The sequence below is a fragment of the Chiloscyllium plagiosum genome, chromosome 10, assembly GCF_004010195.1.
Source record: "Chiloscyllium plagiosum isolate BGI_BamShark_2017 chromosome 10, ASM401019v2, whole genome shotgun sequence".
In the NCBI taxonomy this organism is placed as follows: Eukaryota; Metazoa; Chordata; class Chondrichthyes; order Orectolobiformes; family Hemiscylliidae; genus Chiloscyllium; species Chiloscyllium plagiosum.
The window spans coordinates 27,566,519-27,589,802 of record NC_057719.1 but is presented as its reverse complement, the minus strand read 5'-3'; the positions used below and the strand labels follow the sequence as shown (position 1 = coordinate 27,589,802).

Genomic DNA, 23,284 nt, shown 5'->3' with positions numbered 1-23,284 from the left:
TGTTCATATTGAAGTAAGTTAGGGAAGAGCTATTGGAGACACATTATAATTGATATAAACATTAATAAGAATGGGGATATAGCCAGAGCACTATGGCACAGATAATGTCATTCCTTTATTTAAAGAAGGTGATAGAACAAGTCCCAGAAACTATAGACCATCAACATTGTAAGTAGGAAACATAATTGAATTTTTATTGTATGTTATATTAGAAAAACATATAAAAACTGAAAATATGATCAAAACTGCCAGTGTAGAATGATAGAATCTCTGTAGTGTGGAAGCAGTCCATTCAGCCCATCTGAAGAGCTTCCCACCCAGACCTACCTTTCCCCATACCCCATCCCTGTAACCATGTATTTCCCATGGCTAACCCACCTAGCCTGCATATCCCTGGACACTATAGGCAAATAGCATGGACAACCCATCTAACCTGCACATCTTTTGGACTGTGGGAGGAAACTGGAGCACCCGAAATAAATTCACACAGACCTGGGGAGAATGTGCAATCTCCATACAGATAGTTGCCTGAGGGTGGAATTGAACCCACGTCGCTGGTGCTGTGAGGTGATCATGTCTCAATGGATTTTAAAATGGATGGAAATGCTGACCAAACTTATTAAATATTTAGAAGAAATAATAGAAAGGGTAGACAATGGTAATGCAGTAGGAATAATATATTTGTATTTTCACAAATGCCTTTGATAAAGTTAAAACATGTAGAAGTTAGGGGATAGATAACCGGTTGAATATCAAGCTGACTACAAAGCAGAAATTAAAGAGTCAGGGTTAAAGAAAATTACCCAGATTGGCAAAAAGGTGGGAAGTTGCATTCCCCAAGGATTATTACAAGGGACCACCATTGTTCATATTTGGGAATTGGAAATCAAAACAGCTAGTGCAAAGTTAGTACACAACACCAGATGTAGTTAATTCACAGGGGCTTGTGACAAAATACAGGAATGTGAAGTGCTGCATTTTGAAAAGGCAAATCAGGGCAGACTTATACACTTAATGGTAAGGTCCTGAGGAGTGTTGCTGAACAAAGAGACCTTGGAGTGCAGGTTCATACTTCCTTGAAAATGGAGTCACAGCTAGATAGGATAATGAAGAAGGCATTTGGTATGCTTGCCTTTATTGGTCAGTGCATTAGTATAGGAGTTGGGAGGTCATATTGCAACTGTAGAAGACATTAGTTCGGCCATTATTGGAATACTGTGTACAATTCTGGTCTCCCTACTATAGGAAGGATGTTGTGAAACTTGAAAGAATTCAGAAAAGACTTATAAAGATGTTGCCAGGGTTGGAGGGTTTAAGCTATAGGGAAAGGTTGAATAGGCTGGGGCTATTTCCCCTGGAGTGTTGGAGGCTAAGAGGTGACCTGATCGAAGTTTATAAAATCATGAGGACATGGATAGGATAAATAGACAAGTCTTTTCCCCGGGGTGGGGAGGCAAGAACTATAATGCATAGGTTTAAAGGAGAGAGGAAAGATTTAAAAGGAATCTAACGGGCACTTTATTCACACAGAAAGTGGTGTATATATGGAATGAGCTGCCAGAGGAAGTCGTGGAGGCTGGTACAGTTACAACTTTTAAAAGGCATCTGGATGGGTATATAAATAGGAAGGGTTTAGAAGGATATGGGCCAAATGCTGGCAAATGGGACTAGATTAGGTTAGGATATTTTGTCGGCATGAACGATTTGGGGAGAAAGGATTTGGAGAAGCAAAAATTGCTGAAAGTAGCCAAGGAGGTTAGTAAAGTTGTAAAAAAGCAAACAAAGTTCTGTCCATTTGGAGAGGAATAGAAATGGAAAGGATAGAAATTACAGTAAACAGATTCTGATACCTCGAGCTCACATTAAGTTGGATTTTAAGGGGCGTTGTTGTTCAGGAAGCGTTGTGGGCGAAAGCCTACCTATTATCATAATGGCTTGCCCAGCAGCAGTTTAACGCCGGGAGCAGAATGAATCATTTTAATGAAATTACCGACTGTCCGACCATTCCAAGAAGCCTTGGGTTCTGTGGTCTCAGTGAATGGAGGTACAGAGAGTAAGGTAATGAAGCAAACAGCAGGGCTACACTGGGGAATAACTATTACAGGGGAGAGGTGCCTCTGATGGGCTTAAGGGTACTGAAAATCAGACTTCCTCACTCCTCTTGTCTAACAAGATCCTGTACAGCAGGTACTGTGTGGCTTCCAGCACTGGCATAGGCCTTCCCCTGCCACTGGTAAAATACAAGTGACAGGGTGGGAGGCCTTCAATAGGCATTAAATGGCCACTTATAGTGGTCTCAAGGCCTTGTGGGCTGTCATCACCTCACCCTGTTTGCTTTTTTTCATTCATTCACAGGATATGGGTATAGCTATCTCAGGCAGCATTTATTACCCATCCCAGGTTGCTCAGAGGCAGTTAAGAGTCAACCACATTTCTATGGGTTTGGAGTCACATGCACATCATACGAAAATAACTCCAAGGAGGCTGGTATCCCATCACCAAGTCACTCTTTATTTACTCATGAGTGAGCAGGATGTCTGACACTCTTGTTCTTATCTGTCAGCCAGGGCTTCCTGATTGGGTCTGTTAATCTGGTCATACTATGGTTACTATCACTCCACAGACCAGGTAAGGATGGTAGCTTCCTTCCCTAAGGAATGTTACTAAATCAGATGTCTTTTCTTAACAATAGACAACAGTTTCATGATCACCATTAGACTCTTAGTTCCAGATTTATCGTTTACTGTATTCAAGTTCCACCATCTGCAATGGTGGGATTTAAACCCGTGTCCCCAGAATGTTTCATGGGGTTTATAGATTAAGTGTTAAGCAATCGTACTATAGGTCATGGCTACCATTCTGCAGTAGTTCAGACAGCTCTGGGGATGGATGGCGGCTGGATGTCTGCCTGTTGGATTATTCCTGCCATCATCTCCTCCCCAAGCTGTCAGGCTTTCTGTGAAGCATTCCATATCCTTGTATCAAGAATATAAACTCATTGAAGATGGTGGAAAGGTAATTTACCTGAATGATATAAGAACTGAAAGCTCAAACTTACCTAGAAAGATAGACAGCCTGGGGCTCTTCTCACAAAGAGACAGGGTGGAGAGATGGTTTTGACTGTGGCCTTTGGACTTTGACATAGAGGAGATGTTTCCACTTGTTGGGTTACCCCAATTGGAGACCATAAACTAGTTCAATATCAGGAGTAACTTTTTTCTTCTTAAGTTATGAGGCTTGTGACCAAGTGAGTGTTGGACACATTTGAGAGGGAATGTGATAATGACCCAGAAGATAGAATTATTATGCTGTGTTGAAAGGCCAAGTTTGCGAGGATCTGTATTAGCATTCGTACAGCATAAATTTTGTCAGTGGACCAGTTAGGCAGAATGGCCTCTTTCTGTGTACAATCATGCATCATTGGATGTAGTTGTTTATTGTAGTTTATACTATCCAGCCATCACAGTAAATTGAAAGGTGCAGGGGAATGGATTGTGCAGGGAGACCCTGCAGATAAGTGATGGTTGGGTTTGCTGTTCCCCATGTGGTGAATGTCTGATCTTAGCACTGCAATTAGAAAGAATGTTGGAGAATGATGGGCACTCCTTTTCTGAGTGGAAGGGCAGGGAAAATGAGAGAGCCAGTCAATTGAGTTTGATTTCATGCATATCTTTGACTTCTACTTTAGACCGGGACTGACAGAGGCCTATGGAATGTGGTATGAGTGCTCTCCTGACTGTGGGTAGTAGAATTGGTGAGACCAACAGGCCAAGAATGAGACCAAGAATGAAGCTCCTTACTGCTGTTAGATGTTGTTTGGTACAGAATATATTTCATTTATATTATTTCCTGTCAATGAAAAGTAATTTTGAATTGCAATAGTTCCAAAAATTAAAATGTATTTTTCCTAGTCCGTAGGTACAATTTTACATGGAAAGTGGGTGTACAGGAATACACAATGGATTGAATTGTAACCTATAACAAAACCAACAGGTTTGGTGGTATAGCTCAAAAAATTATGGAAGTGCATAACTTTTGCTGAGGCTGCCACTGACCTTGACACCTAGTATGTTAAAAACCTGGCAACAAAGTGGTTTGAGATTATACACCTCAATATTCCATCATGGCTGTCACTGTGAAATTGCAGCCACTTCTCTGGATGTCTTATAATGTAAGTAAAGAAAATGAAATGTGACTGAGGATAATTGTCGGATCTGCTGCTTGTCCTGTTCCGAATTTGAGTTAACAGGGAGCACACATGTCGCTGTGAGATGCTGGAGAATTACCACTAGCTGTGGAGCTGTAACTAGAATGACAACACCTGCAGAAAAACAAAGACAAGGGCAAAAAGAACAAGAGAGTTGTTGGGATATCATTGTTGGGACTCGACAAGCTCTCTGTAGAGAATTTAAAAGTCAGAATTGTTTCTAATTCTTGCCTTTCACTATTTGGAATAAAAAGCTGGGATTTGTATTGAGTCTCTAACTTAGAAAGGTCCCAGGCCGCTTTGTGGAAACTATTAGGAGTAGTCAGTGTGGCCAATTGTTAGTTGCAATTTGAAGCTGGATGTTGTCCAGACTTTTCTGCATGTGGGCATGGAGCCAATCATCATTGAGTCCTACATCTAACACTGATGGATGGAAGGTTATTGATGAAGATGGATTGATGAAGGGCAGATTATTGAGGAGCTCATGCAGCATCTGGGAGAATTGACTTCTAATGATGCCAACTTCCTTTTCTTTGCCAAATTTTGAAGAATGACTTTGACTATTTGAATGTTTTACCTTGATCCCATTGAAAGTAGAAGACAGAGGTTGGTGGTGGAGGGTTGTTTTTCAGGCTGGAGGCCTGTGACCAGTAGAGTGCCACAAGAATCATTGCTGGATCCACTACTTTTCATCATTTATATAAATGGTCTGGATGTGAGAATAAGAGATATAGTTTGTAAGTTTGCTAATGACACCAAAATTTGGAAGTGTAGTGGACAGCGAAGAAGGTTACCTCAGATTACAACGGGATCTTGATCAGCTGGGCCAGTGGGCTGAGAAGTGGCAGATGGAGTTTAATTTCGATAAATGTGAGGTGCTGCATTTTGGGAAAGCAAACCTTAGCAGGGCTTATACAGTTAATGGTAAGGTCCTAGGGAGTGTTGCTGAACAAAGAGACCTTGGAATGCAGGTTCATAACTGCTTGAAAATAGAGTTGCAGGTAGGTAGGATTGTGAAGAAGGCCTTTGGTATGCTTTCCTTTATTGGTCAGAGGATTGAGTACAGGAGTTGGGAGGTCATGTTGCGGCTGTACAGGACATTGGTTAGGCCACTGTTGGAATATTGCGTGCAATTCTGGTCTCCTTCCTATCGGAAAGATGTTGTGAAACTTGAAAGGGTTCAGAAAAGATTTACAAGGATGTTGTCAGGGTTGGAGGATTTGAGCTACAGGGAGAGGCTGAACTGGCTGGGGCTGTTTTCCCTGGAGCGTCGGAGGCTGAGGGGTGACCTTATAGAGATTTACAAAATTATGAGAGGCATGAATAGGATAAATAGACAAAGTCTTTTCCCTGAGGTGGGGGAGTCCAGATCTAGAGGGCATAGGTTTAGGGTGAAAGGGGAAAGATATTGTGGGCGGCACGTTGGCACAGTGGTTAGCACTGCTGCCTCACAACGCCAGAGACCCGGGTTCATTTCCCGCCTCAGGTGACTGTCTGTGTGGAGTTTGCACATTCTCCCCGTGTTTGTGTGGGTTTCCTCCGGGTGCTCCGGTTTCCTTCCACAGTCCAAAATTGTGCAGGTTAGGTGAATTGGGCATGCTAAATTGTCCCTAGTCTTAGGTGAAGAGGTAAATGTAGGGGAATGGGTCTGGGTGGGTTGGGCTTCGGAGGGTCGGTGTGGACTTGTTGGGCCGAAGGGCCTGTTTCCACACTGTAGGGAATCTAAGTAATCTAAGTAGTGGCCAAATGCTTAGTCAAGGAGTTGTGTTCTGAGCAGCAATTTCATGAAGGAGAGAGAGCTGTACTCTAATAATGTTGTATCAGTAAAATTCTGAATGTAGGTGTCGCCATAAATAGTGAGGAAAAGGATATCAAGTTGCTTTGTTGCTCAGACAGCTTGCTTGGCTAGATAGCTGGTTAGCAATACAGAATGATATGAACACTGCAGATTCAACCCCCCACTCACTGGCAGAGGTCACCCTGAATTTCCCATCTTCTTAATCCTTAAATTAAACTCACTATTAGTTATCTCTCTAATGAGATAGGAGCCCACAGTCCTCTGGAATTAAGACCACGTTCACTTTTATGTTCCATTTCTTGTGATTGTTTAAGATTGTAAATGAAATCAATGCTATCGAATTCATATTTTAGTCAACTTTCCAGAACATCCTGCTACTTTCTCTTTCATAAATAATGTGTGAATTCTGGAAAGCAACTTTCCAAAATTAATACATAGAGCATAAAACAATACAGCGCAGAACAGGCCCTTCAGCCCTGGATGTTGCGCCAACCTGTGAACTATTCTCAGCTCGCCCCCCTACACTATCCCATCATCATCCATGTGCTGACGTCATCATCCTAGGAAAAGGACTTTCACTGTCTACCCGATCTAATCCTCTGATCATCTTCTATGTCTCTATCAAATCCCCTCTTAGCCTTCTTCTTGCCAATGAGAACAGGTTCAAGTCTCTCAGCCTTTCTCATAAGACCTTCCCTTCAGACCAGGCAACATCCTGGTAAATCTCCTCTGCACCTTTTCCAATGCTTCCACATCCTTCCCGAAATATGGCGACCAGGACTGTACACAATATTCCAAGTGTGGCCGCACTAGCATTATATATAGTTGCAGCATGATATTGCGGCTCCGGAACTCAATCCCTCTACGACTGAAACCTAACACACCGTATGCCTTCTTAACAGTACTATCCACCTGGGTGACAACTTTCAGGGATCGATGTGCATGGACTCCAAGATCCCTCTGCACATCCACACTGCCAAGAATCTTTCCATTGACCCAGTTCTCTGCATTCCTGTTATTCTCCCCAAAGTGCATCACCTCACATTTAGCTGCATTGAACTCTATTCTATCTTACCTAGATAGATCTTAAGAGATGAGTAACTCCTCATTTTTTGTATATGTTTCTTTGACTGTGGATTGGCTTGTTTTTCCCTTGGTCTAGTGCTCTGTCACAATGTCTTTTGCCACTTGCAGTGTCAGTGGCTGCTTCCTGGAAGTGAATGATTTTAATTGATTATAATCCTCATTCTGTAGCTCAGAACAAAGTAACTGGCATGTTGACAGATTAAAACGTCTGGATCTTTACACAATCAAGCATTCTGCAATCAATTAGTCATGGCTTCTGAAGAACTTCTGAGGAAGGGTCCATTCACGCAGTCCTTCTCCGATTGGATGTCGCAGATATCTGAATCATTCCAACAAGCTGGGAGTTCCATTTCCAACAGCTTTCTAAATCTTCGTCAAGGTGCATCCACTCAAACGTCAAACTCTGTGGTTTCAAATCCCTCAACAAATGCAGGGCCAGAGGATCAGGAACAAGACCGAACCCTGAAAACTGACTCCGTTTTAGCCTCTGATGATGGTTCCCCGGGCGCAGAAATTGATCTACAGCCTGAAACTGTCACAGGGTTGGAATCTTCAGAATACCAAGCTGCTGAAATGGGATTGCACGATAACGCAAGTGCAATTGATAGACTTCAGCCAGATGCATATGATTTTCAAGGTGAAGACATGGGACAAGTCACTTCAATTTCATACAATGGGATAGATTCAACAGATGTAACTGTTGTAAAGGCCAGTATGTATAGCAGTGCCGATTTTTATGACAACGAGCGCCTGAATTATCTGACTGCTATTCCAGAAGAAGAAGCAGAAAACCTCAATCCTGAAGTCGGATCTGATCATAACTATGCCAATGTGAAGTGTGAAGCAGATTATAATGAAACTGATGTGAAGTTTCAGGCAGGTAAGATGTAAAGGAAAAGCTCCCCAATAAGTATGGAGATAACTTGCACTTTTGTCCATCTTTACATCACTTATCAGTTCATACTGAGGTCCTGGGGTGTCATCTTCACTCATGTTTGAGTCAATGTTTGGGATGATACAAGGTTTTTAAGAAGTTTTTTCTTTTATTCTTTCTTGGAATTTTGGTGTTACTGGCAAACTCAATGTTTGCTACCTATCTTTAATTGCCCTCAGCCTAAGTGGCTTGCTTATTATTTTCGAGGGCATTGCCATGGGTCACGTAGGCTAGGTAAGGACAGCCTAAGGAAATTTCCCATTTACGTTTCCGAAAAGATAGTTATGGTCAAGGCGGGTTTTCATAACAATTGGTACATGGTCACCATTCCTGTGACTAGCTTTTAACTCCAGCTTTAGTAACTGAAAGTTAAATTGCACCAGCAGCCATAGTGGAATTTGAACTCATGTCCTCAAACCATTATTTTGGACCTTTTGGATTCCCAGTCCAATAACATCGCCACTGTGACACCAGCTCCTCCTTTTTCAGTCAGATTGTACAGAATTGGATATTACTTTGTACAGATTTTAATCTTGGTTAGGTGTTTAAAATATAATTAACATTAAATTGTAAGTGTGGTGAAGTGAAAGCTAATGAGTTGTAATGAGAATACTTTAAATCTGAATGCTGTTTAGCTGTATTGGGAGCTGGTGAAATCATTAAGAGTGTGAAAGTTTACGTGGGATGTGAAAGTTATGGATTAAAAATATGAAATTTCGCAATCCTTGTTTCTTGTCCATCGCCCCAAAATTTTTCAATTTCTGTATCTAAAATATTTGCCCAGTCTGACTAGGTTTTATAAATAGTTAAGAAAAACACATTCAATTATGATCATAGGGCTTCTTAACACAGATAGAAAGTACCTGTCACACATCCTCCGTTCCATTAGCACCTGCCAACAGATTTTAATATTACAGCTCCCTAATGTTTCCTGCATTAGGATCAAGGAGGAAGACTGGTCTGATAAAGCCCAGAGCAAACAAATCCAAAATATTAAACACAAAGATGAGTTGCTTTTTAGCTGGATTTGAATTTGGGTATAGATGTTCTTTTTAAGTTAGAAGTGCTAATGGAAGTTGTAAAAGCTTTGGGTGGTGGACAAGAAACAAGGACTGCAAAGTTTTATACTCTGATCCATAACATCCACATTGTACATAAAATTTCAGACCCATAATGATTTCACTGATTCCCACCACACATTAACCCTTCCATAACAGTATGTAGGTTGATCAGTCCATTGTATAGTCCACCAGGACAATTCCTAACTCACGTCCCACCCACATAAGATTCTTGAGCTACTTTATAGTCAAGAGTGGCTAAAGTGATTTCCCATTGACTTTTTCAACTTTTTTTTATATCTTAGAAACACCTTCTCCTCTGTCGGCTGTATCCAAGGCCAAAGAACCCAACCTACCATTTATGTTCTATGTGATATTCATATTGTAAAAATATCTCCATTGCGCATCATTATTTAGAGAGGATGATAGTAAGAGCAGAATGGCCTTGTAGCAAATGGTCCTCCCTTTTCATACTGTGGCTGATTTATTTTTCCCGTTGACACCAATTCCCTCAACTCCCTTTGTATGATTGGATGGGACCAATTTTACCTAACATTCTAGTCGATATTTGCAGTGGAGTTATAAAAATATTAAAGCCCTTCATATTTCAGTTCTGTAGCAGAATTGGCACAACTGAGTCAACGGCTCACTTTCTTGCACAAGTAATAAGGTTCTACTGCGTCTGGACCCTTCATATCCATTCAACATTACTTTAAAGTCAATTTTAAATGGGCTACCTGCTCACATTAGAATAATACCAATTAGAAAATCCAATCTAGTTTTGTCATCTTTGTTTTGTCCAACTAATACGCTATTTGGTTCTTTAAAAAATGTTATTTCTCCCCTCTATTATTTCTAAGAGTTGGCACTTTCAAACAAAAAGTTACTGGAAATCAGATTATCCTGAAGTTTTTGCTGGGTTTCTCTGTTAATACAGTGCAGCTAATCCATGCTTTATTGTCCGTAGTCCGTTTCCACTTATGTTTTCTGGATGCAAATGTTGCCTCCCTTTTGCGAATTACATTTGTGTGCTGAACTTTAATGATGCTTAATTTTTTCATTGACTTTTTACAATGGAAAACACATTCAGGTACTGCAAGTTCTAAAGGGAAATTAATCAATGGAATCACAGTGAGTGAACGTATAAGGATCAGATTTCTGAAAGCTGTGCTGTTGCCTCATAATATCTATGTTTAGTGGGTTGAAATCTTAATGGACAATGTAAGCGTCTGGTTTGTTCAAATCTGTTAGCTTGGTCTGATTTTTTTTTAAGATTAGATTCCCTACGGTGTGGAAACAGGTCCTTTGGCCCAACAAGTCCACACCGCCTCTCCGAAGACCAACCCACCCACATCCCTCTGACTAATGCACAAAGCACTATAGGCAATTTAGCATGGCCAATCCACCTGATCTACACATCTTTGGATTGTGGGAGGAAACCGGAGCACCTGGAGGAAACCCACACAGACACTGGGAGAATGTGCAAACTCCACACAGACAGTTGCCCGAGGCTGGAATCGAACCTGGGTCCCTGGCGTTGTGAGGCTGCAATGCTAGCCACCGTGCCACCCTTTTGAGAGCTCAGATTTATGAATCTGAATGAGCCCTTTGCCCCTATTTGTCTAGGTGTTAGGAGCTCAGCATAGTGGGACTCATTGATAGGGTGATTGCCTATGACCAGTTGTTAATAGTGAGTCAAAATAAATTGATGCTATAGGGCTCAGTATGTTTGGTAAACCTAACAGATGGATGATAAAGACTGTCTACTGTCAAGAGATGTAGAGAGGTACACTTTAATCCTGCTGATATGAAGACCAGAAAATTGATATGATGGAGAGGAAACTGGCACTATTTGATGTCTCATGCTTATTGAATGTCATTCTGGAGGTGATGTAGAGGAAGAGAATTGAGGATTAAGGATAAGCATTTGTATTAGTAGTTCCACAGCAAAGATAATGATTGACTTGGAGCTTTCAATCAAATCGTGAACTGACAGACACCCCACTGATAAAGAGAGGCTGTGAAATGAGTCACAGCACTAACTGTATTAGCTCACACTTATATCAACAGATGGGGTGATATATCAAGTGATTATTCTTTCTTAAATACCTCATCCAAAAACATTCCTGGACCCATCCTAAAGCATCCATTACCACTTGAAAGAACTCCACAAATGGAGCTATCTCTGAAAAGTATAAAGGCCATGAGGCATATTTCAGAAAGCTGGGGTGATGAAAATTGGATTTGACTGAAGGCAGGCACACGTTTACATTCCCTCATTCCCCACTGGCAAAAATGCTGGGTGCCATGTTCAGACGAGAACTTGTGGAATTGGCTAAGTTGGAGACCATGCTCATGAAAATTCACTTGTCCTGCTATCTTCTGCCTTCAGGGAATGCATTCTAAATAGTATAAAATTGCTAACTAAGAACATCTATTCCTCCATAGTTTGTACTATTTAGATTGTATTCCTTGTATCCCTTGATTTCCTTCCACAAATGTACTCTCCCTCACTGTTCTCTGGATTGAAGTGCATTTGCCACTTCTTTGCTCACATTTTCTTGTAGTCAGCAATTTTCTTTCTCATCGCAGCCAATTTTTGAATCATTTGCAAACCTCTTAATTGTGTCTCCTGCACTTGACTTCAAATTATTGAAATATACTATAAGAAGTGGGGAACCCAATATAGAACCGTGCAGAATTCCATGGAAACAGCCTTGCAGTCACAAAAAAACACTTGCTGAACGTTACACTTTGCTTCCTGTCACTAAACCAATCTTGTATCCATTTTATCCTCTCCCTGCCCCTTTTCAGAGGCTATCTTCTGATATTCTTCGTTAGGATTGAAGGTACCAAACAAAGTTCCGTGGCCAGAACTACAGGGCAAAATCAGAAAGACCACTTGGAAGTGACTGCACTTCTGAATGATGATGACGAGTTTCTTTCAGACTGAGGCCTTTCTGAAAAATTCATACATTTAATGGATGTCTTTAACATGTAAATATTTTAGTTTTATCTGATTTGGCAATGGATTGGTGCATCACTTTCACATTTCACGTTTTCAAGTGAGCAGATAAATGGCACTTGAAGAAACCTGGGGATTATTGTCTCAGGAAATGCTCACGGAATTGAAATACTGCTGGTAAAGGAATTGAAACCAGCTAGATAATACTGGGAAACTTAGAAATAAATTAGAGTGCAACAAAATGAAAGACTTGGGAAATGGTGGTAACATTTCAGGGCTTAAGAATTGATTGAAATGAATTAAAATTGGGATAGGAAGACCAAACTGAGAAACAAAAGTCCCAAAACAGTAAAATAAAGAAAGAATCAGGTAGAAAGGCATGAAATACCATCTCAAATAAGAAATTGAAACTACAGTAAAGGAAAGAAATCAACAAAGGAAAGAAGTCTAGACATAAGTTGTTAACTTCAATATCTGAAGTGGAATGCCGTACTTCAGACACTGACTGGAGTTTACGTGTTAAACTCCAACTATAACACGGAAGCCATTATTACGGATAAATAATTATTTTGAATTCAAATTTGCTTTTGCTGCTGAGAAAGAAAATTAGTTGTCACATATTCACCAGCACAGATTTTGACAGTTGTTTTCATTTTCCCTCAAAGGCATGTTTTAAATTAAAATTTGTCAGAAGGTAACAATGTTATGGGACCTCAATGGTCCGCAAATAATTTAAATTCTTTGACCCTGCCACAATCTCAACATTGCTCAGCTCCACCCTCCCAAGACAAAAGTTGAGTCAGAAACTCTGAACATTTAAGGAGCATTTAGATATTCATTTGTGATGCAGTAACCTCCCAGGCTATTGGCCAAGACTCAGAAAATGGGATTAGTTTAGTCAGATCTTTGGTGCAGACATGATGGCCTGAATGACCTCCTTTGAAACTGTCAATGTCTATGAATCCTTTTGTGATTGTTTTTGTTTGCATTGGCCAAGTACATGCAGAGTTTTGATTTCATGTAACGTTGCCAAAGACATTGCTGCAATGTCTTTGACGAATTTCCCAATGAGGTTTTAGTTTTCTAATTGTGTCCATGCAAACTCGTGTTCCAAGGCATAGCAGACCAAATGCAGGCTATTGCCATCTGGACTTCCTAATGCTTTTATATCTAGAATAAAATTGATTAAAAATGGGATATTTGCAGGTGCATGAAACAACAGGTGTACCAGTAAACAAATCATTGTCATTTACTGTATAATTGAAAGCCTGGTCACTTGGGTTACAGAGGAAATGACAGGAATTTCAAGACAGGATTACTAAGGATGTTGTGAACTCATTGTATTCTCTAAAGCTGAAAAGGGTCTTGGTTTTTGCTGAGAGCAGCATGAGAGGAATAAGAGAGGAATAAATCAATTCAAAGGAACAGTTGCAGGAAACTAATAGGGATTCATTACAAGAGAATGTTAGTTGTATGAAAACTAATGAGCAGGAAAAACAAGATCAGGGTTTGGTAAGAATTGCTGTCTCATGAGGCAGAGATAAATGTGTAGTTTAAAAACTATTAGATTAAACGAGGAGGCCAAATGTGCATTCAATTTGATTTAGGCTTTGTGTTCAACAGGAAATATTTCAAAAACTATTGGTGTTATTTATGTCCTCTGCATGGTTCCACTCTATAAATGTGGCCTAGACATCCGTCACTCAGGTGGACATTGGACATTGAAGCAACATCGAGCTGGGTGGAGGTGTTTAGCTTGGCCTGGGACCATGAAGTGAACTTTGCCTTTCATGAGATTCCCTCGTGCACACAATGGTTCTAACACCTCTGAGATACCGTGAGCCAGGAATCTCTAAAATGCTGGTCTGACTTTGTGAGATTTGCAAAGGAGTTGGATGTTCTTATCTGCTGGTTAGATTGGAGAACTGTGTGAAGGTTTATAATCCAAATTAAACTACATCCTTTGATTGCACTTCTGAAAACAGGAAAGCATGGGACTGAGATCCCAGAATTGGGACCTGTTGATATTTGTAAAAGGTTCTCAAATCATCCAAGTCTTATGTTTTATAGGATATAAATGCTGCAAGAAGTGACCCTTTATCCATTAGATCAACTCTGCAGTTCTCTTCAAAAGGCCTGCTTTAACATCAAATACGATTCATAAATAACTTGGAAACTGATTTATTTAACAGTTTCTTGGGGTCTGAATGACATGGGCTGTAGTGAGAAATGTGAGAGAACAGTGGAAGAAGTCCAGCAAGGCCTATCTCATCATTGGGAGCAACTTTCAGCATCATTTAATGAAGTTCTAAGCATTGAGGCAAAATTCTGAAGAGATAGCTGCAAGTTGCCTATTAAGGGGAATTATTGCTGTTAATAACCTTATTGACTGCAAATCTCACTTCATTAGATTCAGCTTCCTATCCTCCCACCCACAGGAGTGAATTCTTGATGTGGAAGTCAGGATAGGTACCAGGCAAGTTCACCTCACATTTCGTCCAAAGATGACCTGGGGTAGTGATGCCAGTCAATTCCAGGATATCTTGATAGAGGTGCATTGTTCTGGGTACAGCAAGTGATAGAATGGGCCTGGAATTGGATGAAAGGGATGCCATAGGGACCAGATAGGTAGTTAATGAGGCAGGTTTGGTAACATACGCAAAGAGGCCTTGTGGAGAGGGACCCACAATGAAACTTGACGAAACAGACAATTAACTAAAAATCATAAGATATAGGCCCTTTCTTTTTTAAATAAGCCACTTGTATGTGCCAGTTGAGACTGCATGAGGAATTGGATCTCACTAAGTTATTATCCAAGACTATATTGTTAAGAGTTTGCAACAAAACTGCAAGAAACAAAATTCTGAAGAACACATCTATGAATGAATCCTGCTCGCCTTTCTCAAATACTGTGCTGTTGGAGGATCTTGCTGCATTTTTTACTTCTGTGTATTTCAAAGTTCTCAGCAATATCCAGGTCAATATTTACCCTCAATCACACAGATTGTCTAACCTCTTATGCTATTGCTGTTTGTGGGAGCTTATTGTCTGAAAGTTTGCTGCCACACTTGCTCACACTGAATTTGAATTAAAGAAGGGGGTTGAGGACTTGTAGTAGACACATTCTTAACAAAGTTATGTGATCAGTTTCTGGCCTGTATTTTGCTTTAAACATATTAGCACCTCCCTTAAAGCAGTGTAAGAATGTTAAGATTATGTCAGCAATAGAGATTCCCAAGAGATCATAATCTCTGGCTAAGTGGGCAGACAATCAGAGAAACTTGCAGGTCATTTTAAAACTGAACATTCAAATACTATATTTTAAAAACTCTAGTTGAGGAGAGTAAATTCCATTTGCTTGTTTTGTCAAATTCACTTTGAAGCAAATTTCATAAGATATTACTTAGCTGTAAAATTCTTTTGATTCTCATGTTAAAGGAGAAGTGTTGGATCAAATCTCCTGGGTGCCATTGTATTTCGTGAGTCAGCCACTGAAGAGTAAGACTTTTTAAAAATCCATTTTAGATGAAATCATCTGCGTACTTGGAATGCATGTAAAAACCTCTAAGGCAACAATAGTGCTTTGAAATGTTGCAATGATTGTGAGAAAACAATGAAGTGAGGGACAATGATAATATCTATTCAGTTGTTACCACAGCAACTACAAGACCAGCCTTTCTAGTGGTGTCTCAGGCATTTTTATAGCAGACTTTAATGATATAAGAACAATTTTGCCTTATTTAAAGAATAATTGTGAAGCAAGGTCTGGGCATCAAGGGATTGAAGTGTTTCCAACAATATGAAAAATCTCATAAAAAGCAGTGTTCAAGTAATTTGTATACATAAACTCTGCCTAAGGGTACCAGCATCACAGATACCTGTCTTTAGTCAATTCGATTCACTCCATGTAATGTCAAGAAATGGCTGAAGGCACTCAATGTGGCAAAAGCTATGGGCTCTGACAAAATTCCTACAAGTTCTGAAGACTCCAGAATTATGCAATGCTAGCATCCTGACAGCTACACACAATGTGGAAAATTGCCTAGGTTTGCCCTATCTAATCTACCCAGTTACCACATTATCAAAAATTATCATCAACAATGCAATCAAGCAGCACTTGTTTAGCAATAACGTGCTCACTAATGCTCAGTTTGGGTTCTACCAGGGCAACTCAGCTCCTGACTTCATTATAGCCTTAGTCGAAACATGGACAAAAGAGCAGAACTGCAGAGGTGAAGCGAAAATGACTGCTCTTGACATTACGGCAGCATTTGACCGAGTATGGCATGAAGGAACCATAGCAAAAGTAAAGTGGGTGAGATTTGAGAGCTGTGCTCTCCACTGGTTAGATTCATACCTTTCACAAAGGAAGATAGTTGTGGTTGTTGGAGGTCAGACATCTCAGCTCTGGAACATCTCTGCAGGAGTTCCTCAGGGTAACGTCTTAGGTCCAACCATCTTCGGCTGCATCATCAATGACATTTCCACATTATACTATCAGAAGTGAAGATATTCATTGACAATTGTACAGTGCTCAGTGTCATTCGTGACTCCTCAGATACAGAAGTAGTCTGTGTCCAAATGCAGCAATATAATATTCAAGTTTGTGCAAAGTCTCAAGGAATATTTGTGCCGCATTGATGTCAGGTAAAAGCCATTTTCAACCACGGAGAATCTAACCATTGTCCTCTGATATTTAATGGCATTACTATTGCTGAATCCTCCTCTATCAACATCCTGGTGGGTGTCATTGATGAGAAACTGAAGTGGACTAGCTACATAACTACTGTGGCTGTAAGAGTAGGTAGGAGGCTAGGAATCCTGAGATGGGTAACTGAACTCTTGACTCCTCAATAACTCTACCAGGTATAAGACACAAGGCTGTGGAATGCTATCCACTTGTCTGGATAAATGCGCCTCCAACAACACTCATGACACCATTCAGGACAAAGCAGCCTATTTGTTTGTTTCCATCACTGAAGCACACTGGCATCAGTGTGTGCTGTGTACAAGATGCATTCCAACTAACCAAGGCTCCTTAGACAGCACCTTCCAAATCCATGAACATGCTAACTAGAAAAGTAAGGGCTGCAAAATTAATGAGAGCAACACTGCCTGCACCTTTCTCCTCCAGGATTAGCTGAGTTTTACTAAAAAAAACTATACACTACTCGCTACTCCAGTTGAAGCAGTGGACAAGCTGGTAAAATACTTTTTTTGCTTAGAGAGATGAAATTTTCTGTGTGTGGCACAATCTTGAAGGTATGTCCCAAATTATGGCCAGTCGTGTCCCTGTTTTTTCTGGTATCAATTTCTACTGAAATCTTCTAACCTCAGTAGCATGCAGTAGGGCATAAATTATAAATTTTGTGAGTTGAAGCTTACATGAAAACAAGTGAAACAATAAATCAGGAAGCTATAATGAAAGGAACAGTTGTGTCCTCAAACTCCGACTTTCGATGTAATTTTGGTCAGTTTGTGGCCAATGGAAAGCAAAACTGCTTCTGTTTCCCATGAAGAAAGCATTGCTGAGAGGTTCAGTGATATCTGTGGTGAGAACATTATCATCGACTGGCAGTGAAGGAGAGACAGCTGTTTCCTGGGAATACCAAGTATGGAGTAGCAATTATGACTTTGAAGCTGCCAAAATAAACAATCACCTTAAAGAATTCTCACACACAGCCAACCAAGAAATGAAAAATATCAGAATCAAATCACTTATTAAAATCTTTGCATGGAGTGAAATATAAATTGGGATACACACACACGGGTGAAGGCAAATGCTGCTGTATCATGAAAGAAACCTTTTTCCCAAAAATATCACAGAAAAACTCTTTGTAAACGTTGGTAGTTAATCATGAATACATTTCGAATACTCCACAAATGTAAAATTATATTTTTCAGGCCTGGATCAGGTGTTTAGCATTAGTTATGTCACTCTGTAAAATTTAATTATCTCCAAGTGAAGATGGTGTAACCTTTTTGTCGGTATGCAACTGTAAGGAAAGAGTGGAAAAGCAAAAGTTTTGGGCATATCAATTGATTTCAGTGATAACTGGCTCTGGGTATGGCATGTTGGGGATATTGCAGCCTGTGGTGGTACAGTAACAGATCATAGTTCTGAATTTCCATATTAATGTTTATAGAACATTACAGTGCAGTACGCTTCGGCCCTCCATGTTGCGCTGACCTGTCATACCAATCTGAAGCCCATCTAACCTATGCTATTCCATGTACGTCCATATGCTTGTCCAATGACGACTTAAATGTACTTAAAGTTGGTGAATCTACTACCTTTGCAGGCAAAACATTCCATACCCTTACTAATCTCTGAGTAAAGAAACTACCTCTTCACCATACTTGGAAAAAGGCTCTCCCTGTCCACCCTATCTAACCCTCTGATTATCTTATATGTCTCTATTAAGTCACCTCTCAACCTTCTTTCTCTAACGAAAACAGCCTTTCCTCATAAGACCTTCTCTCCATAACAGGCAACATCCTAGTAAATCTCCCCTGCACCCTTTCCAAAGCTTCCACATCCTTCTTATAATGCGGTGACCAGAACTGTACACAATACTCCACGTGCAGCTGCAGCATAACCTCGTGGTTCTGGAACACGATCCCTCTATTAATGTTTCCTGACGTTATGGTCAGATTTGGAAGCGTAGCGATGGACAAATGCTGACAGTTTACCATCACATAGTTTCACAAAGTCCAAGCCAAAATTAATTGAAGTAGAATAAAACCTATTTAATTTTTGTAAGATGAGGAAGATGTTAAGGAAAACCCCTTCAGTCTGTTCAAGAACTATTATCCGATGAAAGCTAAGAAGGGCGAAATGGAACAGTTAAAAAATATTAGAATGTGGGGCTGCAAAAAAAGGCCCAATTAACACATTAGACCAGCAAATATATAACACAGCCCTTGCAACTTTCAAGTCTTTCAGATGCAAATAAAGTGAGGAATTAGGCTATAACTTTGCAATAATGTTTACTGAAGAAATGAGGAAGTATGTTTTCAGAGTTTTTTATGTATAAAAGAGCAAACATGAATTAGATCACAGATTAGTCAGGCACTTGGTAACAGAACTCTTCCCTGTTGGGAATTGCAGGAAGTGGATAGCTAATTGATTGTGGTTCCCATTAAGCACTTTCCATCACTCAATAGATGCAGGACAACTCTCGTAGCACTGAAACATTGCAAATGTAACTCCCGTCTTCACAAATGGAAAACTGGAGATAATTAATGTGAAAGTCTCACAATGACTTGGGGAGACTGATTTGAGACGGGTATGAGAATTGACTGTAGGGCATTGATTAGTTGGAGAATCATGGGTATGAGGTTTGACTGCTCTTTGAAGTTATATTGGATGCATCTGTTGACCATTGGATAAGGGTAAAAGAGGAAATATTGAGCTGGATTTTAAGAAAGAGTTTCACATAGTTGCATAGGCAGAATTAATGGACAAGACCAAAATTATGGGGTAGCTGGAATCACAATGACAGTTAAAACGATGAGCAGCTGAAAACACTACGCAGAGTAATCAGGAAGTTGTGATAAATTGTTCTTTTAATTAGTAACACAGATGATTTGGTGGTGATAAAAAAAGTGTAGAGTTGAATGGTAGCATCTCTGAATGGAAAATTAAAGTAAAAGGAAGAGGTGTGATTGGGCGCTGGCTGTTTTGAGGTATACTGCAGTCAGTGGGGATGGGACTGAGACCACTTCAGCTTAGCTGTGTAAAAAAGAGTAACTACTGGGGGGAGTTTCCAAACAGTATCATTGTCTCATTGTATGGAACACAAAATGCCTAAAGCAAGAAAGCACAGATTATAGATTAAAACTCATTCCGAAATGTTCAGTCAAATCAAAGCAGCTTTAAGTTTACAAATATTGTCAAACAGGAGCAACAGCAAATGTAGAAGCATCAGTGTGTAAATTCAGAAAGACTTGAAGACACTGAGGTTATGGTTGGAACCATTTGCAAAGTATAATACCGGACATGAGCAGAGTAAGAACCCACCGCAAGAGAGAGATTACGGAATATTGGTAGGAAAACACTTACCCATCAGTCCAATATTCTCAAGCAATAAGAAAATAAACAAATTATTTTGCTGTTTTTCAGAAGGCGTGACACAGAAAGGTGTCATGTTAGCCACGGTGCTATCTTAGTCCCTCAATTCTACGTCTTTAGAAAATATTTGTGGTCAACAATGTAAAAGAACTGCCAGGACAGGTGTTAGCATAGACAGCTATACCATGTTTCAAAAAGGAACAAGACATTTGTCTGGAAGCATACATGGATATTTAGTTTTGGGAATATAGTTATAGTTGTATAGATTCCTTGCAAGGAAGAGAGGTGTTAAGTAAATATGTAGTGGCATGACTATCACTTGGGGACACCTCCCTCAAACACATTGACGGCCATTTCAAGTCATGCCCACAATAGGACAGAGCAGCTGTGATGCCCAAGCCATTTTGAAACCAAAACTGGTTAGCCCATCTTCTTAGACAGTGAGAACAATAAACAAAACATTTATCTTCTCTGATAAACAGCTGATTTAGAAAGGGAAAAAATGTAATCCTCCATAATCTTCAGGCTAACCTGGAGGAAAAATGTTTTTTTTCCCAGGTAGTATTGCTGCTCATGCTATTTTGACTCACTGATGTTGTAGCTGCTGAATCTGTAACTTGTGGCACTTTTCAATGCACTTCACTTTAATCAACCTGGTTGAATGTATTATAGAACTCCTCTGGACTAGCAGGATTCTGGCCAAAGGGTTCATAGCTCATAGTCTCTGATGTTAATCTGTGCCACTGCACCACAAGGCATTTTTGATCTTCAATGATAAAATTGAACAAAGTGCCACCTGTCCCCAGGTAATTAACAAAAAGCTGTACTGTGCCCCTAAAAGAAGCATTTAAGGGAGGGAATTTGTCCCTAGTGATATTATTTTGCTGTTAATCTTTTGAAAAAAAACCCAGCATCCTGTAAAGTTCTAACGATGCGTTCCACTAACAACTCAACTGAAAAACCGCTTCCTTTTCAGTCTGATACGCATCGTTCTATAAACAAGTAAGTTGCCAAAAATATTATATGGTCCATCAAACAACTCTTTTGAGACTGCAGTCATATAGATCTTTGTTCCCATCAAAGAACTGTCTGTTCATCTGAAAAATGTCCATGGCCTATATTCTGTTTCTCTCCCCAGTGAACAGCTATGGGGATGATGAGGAGTTGACTACATCTACAGACAGCGATGAGGAAGTGATCAAACAGTTTGAATTCTCTGTGTCAAGGTCCCAGAGTTTCCGCTCTACAGTGTCAGAAAAGGTGACGCAGGCGGGTTTAGAGCGTAGGCAGAAATTTAATCGTTTACCTTCGAATCACGAAGAGTACAGCACAGAGGCCTCTGAAGTCGAAGGTACCATGCATGGCTTGTAGGATTACTAGATAGTCTAAACCATTTTCTGGTTTCCTTTGCAGCTTGCAACCTTGAATGTGTTTTCCTTTTTATTCTCATATTTATTTCATTCCTGCAATTTGCCTTTCTAGCTTCAGACACATATTGCATAAGGGCAGTGAAAAATACAGCCTGGGCTGCATGAAATCGTTGCTAATGTTAATAAAAGCAATAGCAATTCTATCATGTTTACATGAGTTAACCAGTCCCTTTTTATGTTGCGGTTTAGTTCTAACTGAATCGCAACCTATGAAACTGAGAAATACTTCATGTAAATTGTTTAAGCATGTCTTTAATTATTATGTTCCATGTTGTGAGCTAATACTGATTAAAAGGTGATGCAACAGACTCCTCCCCATATTGTTATATTCATTGTGCTTTGCTTTTTGCTTCATGATGCTTTAAAAATGTCTCACATTTGCCTGTTTAGATACAGATAAACAGCATCAGTTTAGCATCCAAGGTAATTGTTCTTATCAAGAAGATCAGTTATCCATGGGTTCAGGCACTGCGTCTGAGGGTGGAACAGGTCATCCAAGGGCTTCAGATGAAACAGCTGGAACTCTGGATAAGAATCATGGGAAACAGCAAACTGATGAGGGAAGTCCCGATCAAGAGACCAACTTTGACAACCAGGCCTATGAAGGAAATGACCAAACAGATAGTTCATCAGCATGGAGCCCAGAGGTAATACATTATGAATTCAACTCATTCCAATGCTACATGTCAAATGTTACCTTTATCACAGATTTTAATGTTTACGCAAAAAAATACTAGAGTATAGAATTAACTTCTGTAATTCAGTATAAATCACCTTTCTCTTATTCCAACTTAGTTGCCCTTTGTCTTATTCAACTAGGAGAAAGTGAGGACTGCAGATGCTGGAGATCAGAGCTGAAAAATGTGTTGCTGGAAAAGCACAGCAGGTCAGGCAGCATCCAAGGAGCAGGAGGCTTTCCTGAAGAAGGGCTTATGCCCAAAACGTCGATTCTCCTGGTCCTTGGCGCTTTTCCAGCAACATATTTTTCAGCTCTGTCTTATTTACCCTGAACATAACAAGTAAATAGTTGGACATAGTGTCTGCTTAAATTGCACAGATTGCATTATAACAACACAAATTCCCAGCTCGGCGAACAGAACCACAACAACGAGCACCCGAGCTACAAATCTTTTCACAAACTTTGCATTATAACAGTCTTAAATGAGAGGGAAAATTAAATTTGATAATTATTCACTTTGAGGTAATACCTGCATTTTGAAACTGCGCTAGAATTTAAATTATAAACATATCCAATACTTCTTTTTGTCATAGTTTCAAATTGTGCCTGAGAAAGGTTGTATTGTTTTCCTTCAACACTTGAACAAACGTTTTGCTAAAGCTGTGCATCGTGGTAAATGTCATTTGTATCTTGTAATTATGGCCCTCCAAATGGAAACACATAAATAGCAACCTTTGAACCAGTTCTAGATGCCGAAATGTGTGTCAGTGTGGGATCAAGTCTAGATAATGATGTTTTTAAAGGAATGGAAAATCGAAGAGTTTGTTTTTGAAAGCGTACCCTCTGTTGTCCCAGATGAATGTTCAAGAAAGCGGTCACTACTACCTTCTCCAGGCCAGTTAAAGATGGATCTAATTGCTTGCCCAGTCAGTGTCGTCAATATTCCATGAATGAAGCAAAGGACATTAATTTCAGCTCGAGAGTCTCAACTCATCTCAGTCACAGTCTCTAACTTCAGGTTACTTAATCTTTATCCTGATGTTAGAGACTGGA

At 39.9% G+C, this 23,284-nt stretch overlaps 1 protein-coding gene across 2 annotated transcripts in view; it reads left to right on the top strand.

Moving 5' to 3' along the window:
• The window catches only part of syt16 (synaptotagmin XVI), a 183,338-nt gene that overhangs the window by 137,465 nt on the left and 22,589 nt on the right, over positions 1-23,284 (top strand). The window contains exons 3-5 of one of the 2 annotated variants that reach the window (XM_043697224.1): positions 7,260-7,971; positions 21,261-21,473; positions 21,943-22,199. In XM_043697224.1, the coding sequence (XP_043553159.1) occupies positions 7,341-7,971; positions 21,261-21,473; positions 21,943-22,199 (1,101 nt within the window). In that variant the 5' untranslated portion in view covers positions 7,260-7,340. The remainder of the gene's footprint in view (positions 1-7,259; positions 7,972-21,260; positions 21,474-21,942; positions 22,200-23,284) is intronic. The other variant, XM_043697225.1, reaches the window with a different exon arrangement.